General features: G+C 28.5%; 1 protein-coding gene across 3 annotated transcripts; it reads left to right on the top strand.

Annotated features, from left to right (window-relative positions):
• Positions 1-1,288: 1,288 nt before the first annotated feature.
• Positions 1,289-3,367, top strand: LOC110628442 (fasciclin-like arabinogalactan protein 7). 3 transcript variants are annotated; one of them, XM_043962247.1, is made up of 2 exons: positions 1,289-1,649; positions 2,350-3,367. In XM_043962247.1, the coding sequence occupies exon 2, from the start codon at positions 2,398-2,400 to the stop codon at positions 3,193-3,195; it is 798 nt and encodes a 265-aa protein (XP_043818182.1). In that variant the 5' UTR covers positions 1,289-1,649; positions 2,350-2,397; the 3' UTR covers positions 3,196-3,367. The 3 variants fall into 3 exon arrangements, with proteins under 3 accessions (XP_043818182.1, XP_043818183.1, XP_043818181.1); XM_043962248.1 differs by lacking the exon at positions 1,289-1,649 and adding an exon at positions 1,692-1,993; XM_043962246.1 differs by lacking the exon at positions 1,289-1,649 and adding an exon at positions 2,000-2,187.
• Positions 3,368-14,778: the final 11,411 nt, after the last annotated feature.

Genomic DNA, 14,778 nt, shown 5'->3' with positions numbered 1-14,778 from the left:
TATATTATTTAATTTTTATAATTTTAAATATTTAAACTATTTAATTCTTCTAATCAAGATTAAAACAGATTAATTAATGGTTTCTGTAATAGACGGATTAATAGTTTTTTAGGAATATTTTAATTAAATGGTTTTGAAAGAAGGATGAACTAATGAATTTATTAAAATTTAGGGATCTTATAGTAATTCTACACTAGTTATTTAATGCGAGATTTTGAATACTCCTTACTTTTCTTCCCATGTTTATCATAAGTTTTTAGGGCTCATGTAATATTTTTTTTTTTATTATTTTTTTATTTTGATTTTAATAGGCAATGTAATTTTATTTTTAATTTTATATTTTAAATATCTTTAAAAATTATCGTTGAGATGTTTCATTAGTCAAATTTCTAACACCAAAAACTTAATAATTTTGTTTGTTACAATTTATATGAAAAGAATTTAAATTAATTCTTATACAATTATGTATAATTTCTATTTATTTTCAAATAAAAAATTTTAAATTAAAAAATTATTTTATTTTATTTTAAATAAAAATTTAATAAAAAATAAATTAAATTAAATTCTTGTAAAATTATTAGTTTTCCGTCTAATAAAATTTTTTTCCTAAAAACTTAATTTGATTTATAATTTCTCTGGTTACTAAATTTTAATTTACATCAGCAATATTATTTAATTTTAACTTTACATTAAATAATTAATAAATTTCTATACAAATCAGCGCACAAATATAAATAAGAATAAATTTCATTTTTGCCTGAATTTTAGAGTGATGTTAATTTTATTCAAAATTAAGTTTTTTTTAACTAATTTATCATGTTTGGCCAAAAAATATTCAAATAACAATTTTCAATTTTTAATAATAAAATATTAATTTTATATTTTAATGTTATAAAAAATTTTATTTGTATTTTTCTTATTTAATTATAATAATAAATAAACTTTAAAAATAAAAGATAAATAATATTATTGAAAATTGAAAAATTATTATTTTAATATCTTTTAGCAAGAAATAGGTAAGGTGAAACACTTAATTTTCAATGTCATCGAAAATTTAATTTTTATAAATAAAATAAATATTTGATGAGAGTATTTTTGCCAATAAAATTTAATTTTAATCTATTGAATTAGAGATAACTGATGTTATAGAAAAAAAAAAACTTCAAAGGCAAAATTCTCAGTATATGAGAAGCTTTGATGAGAATTCAGGATGGATATGGCAAATGATGGGGTAGAGTGCAAGGGTGGGAGTGGTGGAAGGATTAAAAAAGAATTAATAAGTTGAAAATTGATAAAGAAAGATCAACCAACATGGGACCTCCTTTTGGCTTTTGGAGAATTTCCAACAAAGCATATGTTGTTTTGCCCTCTAAGAAAGATATTGGAAGTGAAAACAACCACTCCCATCCTAATTTATTTGTATTATCATTGTATTTTTAGTAATTTCTAATACCCATTTGGCCATTTCCAGCTGGTTCACCATCCCCACACTCTCACTCTATTGTCATCTTTTAGTGCTAATAAATCATCTATCTTTATATAGCCTCCCTCACCATCTTCTTCTCATCCTCCATTGCATTACTTTGCATTTGCAATTTTGGCATCCCCCACCACCTTCTCCCATTTCTCTCTGAATTCCTCTTGGTCAGGTCAGTGTACTTCAACTTTTGCTCTCATTTTTTTCTTGTGGGGATGCTTTTTGATGCTAATGGGTGTTCCCCATTTCTATTTACTGGTTAAGATATTTGGTTGTCATGTTGTTTCACAAGAGCTGTTGCTTTTGGATGAGCTGGTCTAGATCTGCTTTCTTGCTTTGTTTTGATACAATCCATTTGTGTGGCTGTGGTTTTTTATTATTTTTATTTTATTATTGTTTTTGGGGGCAATAATAAAGTTGTTTTGTCTTGCCTCTAGTGAGGAAAAAGAGAGGTTTGCAATGACATAGAAATGAGATTTTGATCTCTGTTTAGATTCATGGCCTTCATATTGAACTGTAATCTTCCATTGCGACATTGCTCTTAGATCCTCTTTCAAGCTTTCTATATTAAACAAATTTAGAATTATATGAGCCTTGCAAAACAAAAAAGAAAGCATTCTTTATTTTTTGACCCCATTTTTGCTGGTGATAGCTTATCAAGTTCTGGTTTTTGCTTAATAGTTAGGGTCATTGTGTTCTGGATTTCCATGGTACTTGTACAGATTAGAAAATGCTATCTTTGTTTGCAAAATGAAAAATTTCTGCTCAAATTAGGGATTTTTATTTTCCTCCATTAATGGGTTTTGCCTCTATTAGCTTTGTTGATAACCTGAGATATATATATAATCACTAATGGCATTTGAGTCTTGCAGGAATTTGGAGAGTGTTCTACAAATCATTACATAAACTTGCTGAAAACCATGAAGTTCTCCATGATTTTTATGTTTAGCAGCACACTATTGTTTCTAGTCAATTCATCAGCAAATGCTCAAGCCACTAGTCCTCCAGCACCAATCCTGCCACCAACTCCATCTCCAGCGCCAGCACCAGCCCCAATATCTCCTTATGTGAATCTCACAGATTTACTCTCTGTGGCAGGCCCATTCCATACATTCCTCAATTACCTTGAATCCACCAAAGTAATTGACACCTTTCAAAACCAAGCCAACAACACAGAACAAGGCATCACCATCTTTGTCCCCAAAGACACTGCCTTTTCATCTCTTAAGAAGCCTTCCTTATCAAATCTCACTCAAGACCAGCTCAAGCAACTCATTCTCTTCCACGCCTTGCCACGTTATTATTCGCTCGCAGATTTCAAGAACCTTAGCGAATCAAGCCCAGTTAGCACATTTGCTGGTTCTGGTCAATTTGCTTTAAACTTTACAGATGAATCTGGAACTGTGCATCTTGATTCAGGATGGTCTAAAACTAAAGTTAGCAGCAGTGTACATTCAACTGATCCTGTCGCAATCTACCAAGTTGATAAGGTGCTTCTGCCTGAGGCCATTTTTGGCACTGATATACCTCCAAGTTCTGCACCAGCACCAGCTCCAGCTTCTGAGATTAGCCCTGCTGCTGACTCTCCATCATCTGAATCAACTGCAGGACATTCTCCTGGAATTGCTCCACCAAGCTCTGGACATAGAATCATCAACTCTGGTGTATGGATTCAGCTGATTTTTGCAGTTTCAGGAGTGCTTGTGTTGTTCTTGTAAATGGAAATTTCATTGTTGAGAGTGTAAGTTATGTTGAGATGATATATCTAGCCATATTTCTTTCATCTGCTTTGATTTCAAACTATTTTTTTATTATATTTGTTACTGAATTATATGTAAGTGAATGTGAGTACTGTTAAAATAATATGAATTTCTACTCAAACTATTTTTTTATTAATTCTTTTTTTTATGTTGTAACAGAAGTAAAAAAGATAAATTATTTTCTCAAAATAAAATAAAATAGAGTCTTAAGACATTGCCATGACTTTTCTGAGCATTCCAGGAGAAGAAATTGCTTACAGCAAAGTTTGGCACTTTACAACACACAATGGCCTGTGGATGTCTCTAACAATGATTGCTAGAAAAGTTCATGAGAGACTGAAATCTTTACAATTCAATAATTTATTGGTATTTTCTTTAATGAGTTGCCCTCAAATTATTAACAAGATTGTTACTTAACCAGCAATCCAAGGCACATTTAAAATGGAAAATTACAGCTTGGCCCATGAGGTTTGCCAAAAACTACAACTGAACCCTCTACTGAAAAAATTATGTACCTCAATTTTGATTATGTTAGTAATATGATTAATCCTTGGAAATTGCACAAATTTTTGCCGTTAGTGACTAGTAACTCTTAATTAATATCTTCTCTTCTTCAAGTATACATAATCAAACTTGGGATGCATTTGATTTTTTTTTTTTTTTTTTGAGAAAAAGTACTTATCGACAATAGCTTATAAATTGAATCCAAAAGTGTTGAATCAAATCAATTCTCAATCCGGCGATAAAAATTTTGAAGCGAAACCAACCACAGCTGATGACTGTAGTATATGAAATAGTGATTTTTTTTCCTCTCTTTCTCTTAGATTTGTTCTATTAAACGTGAAGAGGAAAGAGCATATAACATTAAAGGTGGTGTCTTATCTTGTTGAGATAATGCACAAATTTGAGGGGAAAATCATGACCATTCATTATATCACCACAAATAATTTCACGAGTTTCGCAACGGATTATCGGAGAGCACTAAAACAAAAGGGATGAGGAAAGGTCACTGCCAAGCAAACTTCAAAAACATTTAAGACTCTACATGCTTGTTAACACTTTATTGACGGTTTATCTTCTACCTTTAGCTGCAAGTTGCCTTGCTTGGAACAGTATAATTTCCAGATGCTGCGGTTAGAAAAATACTAATATAAAAATTATAACAATATAATTTTAATATAAATTAAATCACAAATTTAAAATGAAAATATTTACAGACTATTTTTTTTATATTTTTTCTTAAAAATATTAATTTATAAGTATATTTTGTTTATTATATTAGTATATTTATAATGTTTAAAAATTATTATTATTTATTAACAATATAATATTATGATATATTATTTTAATACAAATTCAACCTCAAACTTTTGAAATGAAAATGAAAAAAATAAAATATTTTTCTTTTATATATTTTCTCCTAAAATTATAGTGAATCATATGTTCTTTTGTCAATTGGATATGTCTATTAGTGTGCAGAGCTAATAAATTGAAAACACCCAAGTTTTTTTAGAGAATAAATACTTTTAACATTGGATGTTTATTAGTCACCTCTACCTAACACTGATTTAACACCAGTTATGAGTCACAAAATATCTCAATCTTGGTTGTTTTCAACTATTTTATGATTCTTAGAGTCATCAGTAAGGCCTCGTATTCAGCAACATTATTTGTGATGGTGAATTTAAACCATAGTATGCCTATTCCTGAACTGATGAATCTTGAAGCACTATCAACCCACATCTTCCATTTTTCTTTCTTTTCTTTCTCTAAGGGTACTGTGGGAGTAAGTTCGGCTATGAAGTTTGCCAATGCTTGTGCCTTTAAAGCTATCCTAGGTGCATACTTGATATTATATGCGCTCAATTAGACTACACATTTTGTTAATCGTCCAGCTAAATTAAGCCTGTGGAGTAGTTTCCTTAAGGGATAATTGCTTTTTACTTCAATTGTATGGGCTTCAAACTAAGGTCACAACTTCTTGGATGCCCCTAATACGGCATAAGCTAGCTTTAGAGGATAATTGCTTTTTACTTCGATTGTGTGGGCTTAAACTAAGGTCACAATTCCTTGGATGCCACTAATACGGCATAAGCTAGCTTCTCCAAAACTGGATAATTATTTTCGGCTCCTTTTAATACGTAGTTGGCATAGTATATCGAAAACTGTTCCCCCTTCTGCTCTTGTACGAAGACTGAACTTATAGTTTTCGATGTTACTGAAATGTATAAGTACAGTATTTCTTCTTCCCTAGGTGTATCAAGAAGTGCTGGTGAGGAAAGTAAAGTTTTTAGCTTCTCGAAAGCCTTTTGGCAATCTTCTTCCCATCGAAATTGCTTCCTGACTTTCAAGGCTCAATACAAATGGAGGCATCTTCTTGCAGAGTAAGACATGAATCTACTCAATGCTGTTATTCTCCCATTTAACATTTGTACTTTCTTAATTGTTTTTGGAGATTGCATATCTAGGATGGCTTTGATTTTCTCCGAGTTAGCTTCAATTCTTTTTTCAAATATCATAAAATCCAGAAACTTTCTAGCTTTGACTCCAAAAGTATACTTCTCGAGATTGAGCTTCATTCTTGCTCGATCTAGGATGTCAAATGCTACCATGATATCTCCTACATGATCCTCCACCTTCCTGCTTTTGATAACATATTGTCGATATATACTTCCACTGTTTTTCCTATATGCTCTTTCAATATCCGTTCACCAGACGCTGGTACGTGGCCCCTGCATTTTTGAGACCGAAAGGCATGACTTTGTAACAATAGACTCCTTCGTCAGTAATAAAGGCTATCTTTTCGGCATCTAACCCTTCCATCATAATTTGATGATATCCTAAAATTGCATCAACTAGGGAACAAACAGCATGTCTAGCAGTTGCATCGACTAGTTTGTTAATGAAGGGGAGAGGATAAAGGTCCTTTGGACATGTCCTATTTAAATTTATGAAGTCGACGCACATCCTCCATTTTCTGTTTGCTTTTTTGACCAGTACTACGTTTGCTACCCCAGGTTGGGTATTGGATTTCTTGGATCAGGTTAGCTTCTTTCGGTTTTCACAACTCTTCAATGATTATTATCTACCTTTCAGGGGCAAAATTATGTTTCTTTTGATTTACTGGTTTGGCAGATGGGTCTTCATTGAGCTTGTGAGTAATGATTATGGGATCTATCCTTGTTACATCTTCTAGTTTCCAAACAAAAGTTGATATGCGACTTTTTAGAACTTCTAGGACTTTGGCACGATTCTCCCCTTCCAATGCAGAGCCTAATCTGATTAGTTTATATTCTTCTAACTCCTTCGTAGTCACCTCATCCACTGGTTCTAGAGAAAAAGTCTGCTTAGGTTTCTCCAGAAGATCTATAGGTAGAGAAGTCTAGCAAATCATCTTAGTGGATTGCTTGTAACATTCTTGGGTCGATTTCCAATTCCCATTTACAACTGCTATACCTCCAATGGTAGGAAGTTTTAGGCACAAATACTCCATATAAATGATTACTCAATGGTTGTTCAAGATGGGTCATCCTAGTATCATTTTGTATGATAGAGGGATGTCAACTACTGCAAATCCTGCATTGATCTCCCATTTGAACTACTTGTTCCCAAGGAATATGGTTAGGTTCATGATTCCCAATACTAGAATTTATTTATTTCCCAATCCCATCAAAGGATAGGGAACCCGTGACAGGTCCTTCTTCTTGTCTAAACCATGCTTATTGAACACTTCTAACATTATCATGTTCTTGTCTAAACCCTATATCAATCAAAATTCGTTTTACTACGAACATATCCATCCTAGCTGAAATTACTAAGGGGTTAGAGTGAGGGGATGAGACTTTATTGTTTGCCTCTGACTCGAAGTTTATTGAATGTCGGGATAATGCTTTTATTGCCATAATGTTTGCTTCTTTTTGTCTTCCCCTCTTTCGTTCATCTCTTTGTAACTCAGGACCACCAAGAATCATATTAATTATCCCCAGGGTCTCAAGGTCATCTTCCTCATTTCTGTCTTTTTCTTTGGGAGCTTTCTTGACTCTTCTTCTTTCATAACTTGCCCTTCCATCTTTGCTTTGATGGGTGAACTTATTCAAAGCTCCCTTCTTTACGAGCTTTTTGATTTCATCTTTTAGGTTTCAACATTCATCTGTTGTATGGCTATAGCCGTCATGGAATTGACAGAACTTACTTTTGTCTCTTCCATTTGAAGTATTAGGGTTCATTCTCCGAAGGTACTTGATATGCTCATCATTCTTCTAAATCCAAATGAGGACGCGAGACCTACTTTCAGTCAAGGGGGTGTAACTTCAAAACCTTTTTCTTCCCCTATCATTGGGTACCCCCCTTCCCCTATCTCCAGATGTCCCCTTTCTATCCCCGAACTTCGTCTCCTCTTTCCTTTATGCTTTCTGGGCTTGCTTCTCATCATCTAAACGTATGTACTTTTGGGCTCTTTCCATCATCTAGTGGTAATCTGTTGCTGGATTCTTGATCAAAGACTCCATAAATCTTGTGTTACGACATCCCTTTTTTTATGGCTTCATTGGCTGTTTCATGGTTCAGGTTATCTACTTGGATGGTCTCCATATTGAATCTATCTACTTGGCTTCTAAGGGACTCCTCCTCTCCCTGTCTTATCTTTTGAAGGCTAGATGATAACTTTTTGAAGGGAATACATGTGATGAATTGTTGTTTAAAGGCGTAAACTAGGTCCTTAAAATTATGAGTGGAATTAGCTGGGAGGCGTTAGTACCACTTTTGAGCTAGTCTAATGAGAGTAGATGGAAAGACCCTGCAAAGAACTATGTCATTGATATTCTGTAGAAACATGGTTGTGCGGAAGTTTGCCAGATGGCTAGGTGGGTCAGTCTTCCCATCATACTTGTCCAAGGAGTGTAGCTTAAAATTATTTGGAAAAGATTCTGCTAAAATCTCAACAGAGAAGGGAGAAATATCTCCAATTTTGAAGTTATCTTTCAGCTGCTCCTTTTGAAATCTTATTACCACATCCGTCGATCTTACATCCAAATGTCCACTTTTTTTGGGTTTTAGACTTCATTTCGATGGTTTCCCGACTCTCCGATGTCCTCTCCCATGCATCCTCTTTATTTTTCCTAATATGAATGCCATGGGATCCTTGTGGGATAGCATCCCCATCTCTTTTTTCAGAAGTTCTGTCAACATCTTCAATTTCTCCAGAAGTTGTTCCCGTGTTAAGAACTCATCTCCAGGACATAAATCTATATTGGCAAGGTTTCCATTGTTGACTACTTTGGTGGTACTACTGTTATCTATTGTTAGGATTAAGGGTGAAGATGTCAAGAATTGACTAAAAAAAGAAAAAACATGAGACAAACAATCATGAAATTTGTATTTCTATGAGAAACTTTTTGTTTACTACGCCAATGATGCTGCTTTGATTCTTTCTTCGGATGATGGATTTGCAAAATAACAAGAGATACCGGGTGACTTGGTAGGCAAAACCTCTCATCTAAGTCAATAAAGGACCCAAGGCCAATTTAGAGAAAAAATTAGATCGATCACTTACCAAGAGGTTGCTCTTTTAAACAGCTTATCGGTAGAAATATCCGGTAGGATTTGAATTCTATGATTAAGTCCCAATAGGATAAGGAAACCCGAGTCCCAGTAGAACTGGAATGGGCTTTGAGGGTCTTTTTTAGCCTAAACTGGATCGCAAAGGGATTCATTCAGACTTCTGTGTCTTTAGTGATTCCTATATTAGTATCAATTATAATGCATATTAACTAAAAATTTTCACTTTGTAGAAAATTTTATGCATTGAATTTTTTAGGCTATTGAATAAAATAATCTAAATATTTTCAACAAATTTATATTTATTTTTTAACCTTTTAATTTTGGATAATTAAATCCTAATTTTGATATTGATCACAATTTTAATCATGAACTCAAATTATTTTTTATCAAAACTCAAATTTGCCACATAATTTATCCCACTTGGCTTTTTTTTTCTTATTTTTTAATTAATTATATTTTAAACTTATTGAACAAAATAATTCAAACTCTTTTGCAAACTCATATTTATATCCTAACCTTTAAATTTTGGACAATTACACTACAACTTTGATATTGATTATGATTAAATCATAGTTAAACATTATTTAAAACCTCCAAAATACTTTATCTTAAAATCTTTAAATGAATTGAAACTCATAATTTATCAAAATTTGATTTTCCTTCACTTTCTTAGCAATCAAACATCAAAATCATTTGAAATCCACTTGATTACTTGAAAAAATCATGATTGGCTCCAGATAAACTCTATTATGTCATATTCTATCTTTTCCTAATTAACTTATTCTTCGAACTAATTTCTCTCACCCATTATTTCTCACTGTTGCCACTCTATTCATTTAGGTTTTATCATTCCCTTGCACTTGCAAAGAAAGCACTAATCAAGTTAGCTTTTTCTCGTATATCAGTCCCTCGGTCAAATATGCAACTGCTGATCTTTTAAGTGTCTTAACAATGATACTTACACTATTCAAAATTTAAATATTGAAATATAAAGGTTGGGATATAAATATAATTTCGCTAAAAGGTTTGAATTGTTGTGTCAAATAAATAAAAATATATAATTTATATATATATATATGGCCATGTAGGATGAGAAGTAGTCAAATTGAATTTTGGTCAAAATTAATTTTAATTTGTGACTAAAATCATGATTAATGTTAAAGTTATAATTTATTGTCTAAAATTGAAATGTTAATATATATAAATGTAATTTTGTAAAAAAATTTAGTTTATTTTATTCAATGAGCCACTTTTTTAATATGTAACTCTATTTATAATGATGTGATAAAACTAATTTTAAATGAACTCACGGGTTTAGTCTGGTGGTAAAGTGCATCTAAATAAATCTCAGAGTCTTATGTTCTACTCTCCATTTCTCAATAAATGTTAAAATCTTTATTTTTTTTTATTGTTTATTGGTGCATGAATTTATGCTTATTATTATTTTGAATTTAAAATTTTTTTTAAAATGAAAATTTAGAGATTGGATGAGTAGAATATGAAATCTCTCGTATTTACTCATATGTACTTATCACTAGACTAAATGTGTACGTGCTTTCAATTTAAAATTTTAAAACAAATATTTTACGTCTTTTAAGATGATGAGTAAATTTATTAAAAAATATATATATATTATTTTATAAAAAATATAATACAATAATAATATAAAAAATTTTAATATGCACGTAACGTAACATACGGACAAACGATTGTATACGATTGATTTCTTACAAAGAGAAAACTCTCTTTTGACCTCTTATTTTTTAGGCTTTAGACCTTCTCTTTGCCGTACGGATAAACGATTGATTTCTTACAAGAAGAAAACTCTCTTTTGACCTTTTCATTTTTTAGGCTTTAGACCTTCTCTCTGCCTTAGTTGGTCTTATCCTATCACTTCAAGTTGGGGCAGGTCTTCCCTAACTTAGCTATGGATTTACTCTCCTCGTTTTTGGGTCGGGCAGAAATAGTTAGTTTTTGCAATTGTGATTATTATTTAGGCCAGATTTAAAGGCTGCCATTGGTTATGTTTCTATGACATGTTAGAGTTCCTCTCAAATGTATACCCTTTTGTTTAAGGTTATTAATAGTAGCTTGCGAAGCATAATTTCAGAAGGTGCGAGTTATTGAAGAGCACACTTACTCCACATTAGCTAGCATCTTTGCAATTTGTTGAAGCCTCTCTTAACCTGAGTGTCGGTTGCTTGATGTGGCTGAAGATAATGTCACTCCTTCTTCATTTCAACTCTGGTTTAGTGGTTGCACATGTTTCTTAGCCTCAAGCATCGGTTCTTCTTCAATTGTGTTGCCTTGAAAACTTTTGGTTACATTTCCTTTGCTCTTCATAAGCTTTTTATGGCCAACAATGGATGTTGTTGCAGGAGAAGCTTCTTTGCTACCTTCGCTTCTGCCTATTCGAGTGGTCAGCATGAAGTGGCGATTCATGTTGTGGCATCCATCAGATCGTGCAATTCATCATAGATTCAAAATACAACTCAGCGAGTCTTTTTATGAAAATATTAAATAAAATTCACGTTTATACGTCTGGAATCTATTTATAAATTTTTTTAAAATAATTTTAATTATATATATATTAAAAAAAGTTTTTATTTTTTGTTAATGATCTTAAGAAAAATTATAAAAACAAATAGAAAAGTGAATATATCGGTAAATGTGATTGAAAAAAAAATAGAAGTCAATCGAACAATATTAATAAAAATAACTTTTCAAATAACTTTATTTATATATATAATGATTCAGCAATTATTTGTAATAATTAATAAATAATAAAAATGTTAAAGAATAATTAAATAATATTAAATAAATAGCAATAAAATGAAACAATAAATAAATAAAAATATATATCAAAATATAATATAATTACATAAAGAAAAATAATAAATCACCTTTAATATTATTATTATTTAAATTAATTTAAAAAATTCTATACTTTATATTTTTTTTATAATTTTACCTTATATTTTAAAATAATTAATTTAATCTTATATTTTTAATTTAAATTTTGTATTAATTCATTAACATAAATATCACATTATTGACATATTAAAATCCGCCGTGGCCGCTACATTGTCCTAATATAGCATAAAATAATTATTAAAAAAATTATATACTTTTTAATTTTTTATAATTTTATTTTATATTTTAAAAATAATTAATTTAATTTTATATTTTTCAAATTTTCATTAATTATACTAAATTATTAAAATAACTATTAATCCAGAAATATTACATTTTAATAGAAATATTACATTTTATTTAATTTGAAAATGTCATGTTATTGTTATATTTTCATATTATTACTCCATAATTATAATATAATGTAAGATATTTATATGTATATAGTATTTATGTTTATAAAATAATTATTAAAATTAATAAAAGTTTTATTAAATTTTATTTTTTAATTCAAATTTGTTTATAAATTATTATTAAAATATCAAATAAGATTAAATAATCCAAAGATAAAAAAAAAATAGATGAGCGACGGTCTTATTTAATTTTTTAATAATAGTTAAATTTAAATTAAAAGATAAAATTTAATATTTTAATACTGTTATATTATTTGAAATTAAATTTCACCTTTTAGTTAATTTTATAGTATTTAACATGATTATATGGTATTTTTATTAATGATATAATAAAATATTAATAATTTTTCTGATGGTTCAGTGTAATTAATGAAAATTTTAAAAATAAAAAATTAAATTAACTATTTTTAAAGCATAGAATAAAATTATAAATAATTATAAAATAATTATTTTATATTATATTGTGATGATGTGATGGTAATGTGATAATAATGTGGTATTTCTATTATTAGGGTAATAGAAATTTTAATGGTTAGATGCAATTTTTAAAAAATTAAAAATTTAAATTTAAATTAGTTAAATTAATTAATTTTAAAAGTACATGATAAGATTATAAAAAATTATAAAATATAAAATTTTTTTACGATTAATTCTTATTATTTCATCATTAACTAATATAATATTTCCGCATAACAATATAAAAATTACACAATTTTAAGTGATAATAATAAAAATAATTAAGAAGTAAAAATATCGTTAAATTTATTTTTCCATCATATAATTTAAATTGAAATGTTGGAAAAAAAATTTCAAAATACTTTTAAATAATTATTGAATTCATTGAATCTTCGTCTTTTATAATTATTCACTTTGATTGCATTAATAATATAGATAAAAATAATTTCAATTTTTTTAATTAATAATTTTTTATTTATAGTGTCAGAATTCATTGATTTTTTTTTTTGTAGTTATCTTAATAACACTAATAAAATAAGAAAAGGAAAATATTTAAAAGGTGAAAATTATTTAAAATTTTCATTAAAATTCAAAATTTTATTAAAAAATTATAGAGCTGTTTACAGAGAGGCAGTACATTATTATTATTACAACAAAATTAAAAGAAATTCAAAATTAATTTTAATTTAAAAATAAAAATTATTCATATTTTTTATTGATTACTGTATTAATTTCGTAGATTATTTTTTTAACCACTAAAATATTTTTTATTAATTAAATTTTCTGAATGTTTAAATATTAAAAAATATAAAAATATGATTTTCAAAAACAATTTTTCAGAGCTTAACTAGAAATGGCAAATTACCCCACATTGCAGAAATTAAAAGTTGAACATAACTCTTTTTTTTAAAAAAAATATATGAAAATAAATTTATAAATAAATAAATTTTCAAATTTTTTGTTTTGACTAATAAATTTTCAATCTTAATTGCTAAGAAAATTGTGAATTGAAAAAAAAAATAAAAGAAAGAAAACTGTCAACCTTAATTGCTAAGCAAATTATGTACAGGTCGTTGGGAATTCAGATTGTTTTAATTGACATAATTAATTAATTTTTTTAATAAAGCTATTTATTTTTCAAATTAATTAAATATTTATATTTGGTCATTCTTTTCCGTTAACTTATTATATCCATTCACATATGGAAAGTATTTTACGTTTTTTTTTTATAAAAATATTAGATATAAAATGTCTAAATAATTTTATTTTTCATCAACTGTAAATTTAGTGAGTAGACATGACTTTTTCTTTTTATATTGCTATTTTAATTTATAATAATTTAAAATTATTATATTATTATTTTAAATTAAATCAAAAATAAATTTTAAAATTATTTAACTTTATTTATATCAAAATAGTACTTAAAAAAGAGATGTAAATCAACCGAGTCGAGCAGAGTTCTGAAGAGTTCAACTTGGTTCGTTAAAATTTTTTCAAACTCGAGTTTTACTCATTTTGAATTCGAACCGAGTATTAAAAAATTCAAACTTAACTTGTTTAGCAAATAAATTTAGACAAGTCGAATTTTTATCGAATTTAATCTTAAATAGTTCACGAGTTGAATCGGTTACATGTATATCAAACTTAGACAAGTCTAGTAATTCAATTTATTTATATGTATAATGAGTTTTAGTTTAAAATTAATAAATTTAAAATTAAAATAATTTTAGTTAAATAAATATATCTATAAATTGGCTCGTAAACTTATAAAGATGAGTTTTTAAATCTTAATGATGCAAACATATGCAAGTTTAAGAATATAACTAAACTATATAGAACTGAATTTTAAAAAATTTAGATTTGACTCATAAAAATATATGTAGGGTTTGAGTTTATTTCTCTTATGATAATAATCTCAACTTATTTAATGAGACTGTTCACGAGTCTATTCACGAATCTATTTATGAACTCAGAAATGAATCGAACTCACGAAAAACCAAATATTATAGAATTCAAGTTTGATTCGTTTACTAAACAGCTTAAAAAATAAGTTTGAACTTAACTCGTTTAGAAATCAAGTCGAATTCAATCGAGTTTTTATCAAATTAAATTTCGAATAGTTCACGAACGATTTAATTCATTTATACTTCGACTTAAACATATCATGGAAGATATAATTATTAATTAATATTTTTATGAG

Source organism: Manihot esculenta, chromosome 12 (assembly GCF_001659605.2).
Source record: "Manihot esculenta cultivar AM560-2 chromosome 12, M.esculenta_v8, whole genome shotgun sequence".
NCBI lineage: Eukaryota > Viridiplantae > Streptophyta > Magnoliopsida > Malpighiales > Euphorbiaceae > Manihot > Manihot esculenta.
Note: the sequence above shows the minus strand (reverse complement) of the source record. Positions and strands in the feature narration are given on the sequence as shown.

What these genes read in the sequence shown, in the direction of transcription:
- LOC110628442 (XM_043962246.1), top strand. Translation starts at nt 2,065, where the DNA reads ATGAGCCTTGCAAAACAAAAAAGAAAGCATTCTTTATTTTTTGACCCC. An exon ending in TTGTGTTCTGGATTTCCATG is followed by an intron (nt 2,188 to 2,349) that starts GTACTTGTACAG and finishes TGAGTCTTGCAG; the next exon opens with GAATTTGGAGAGTGTTCTAC.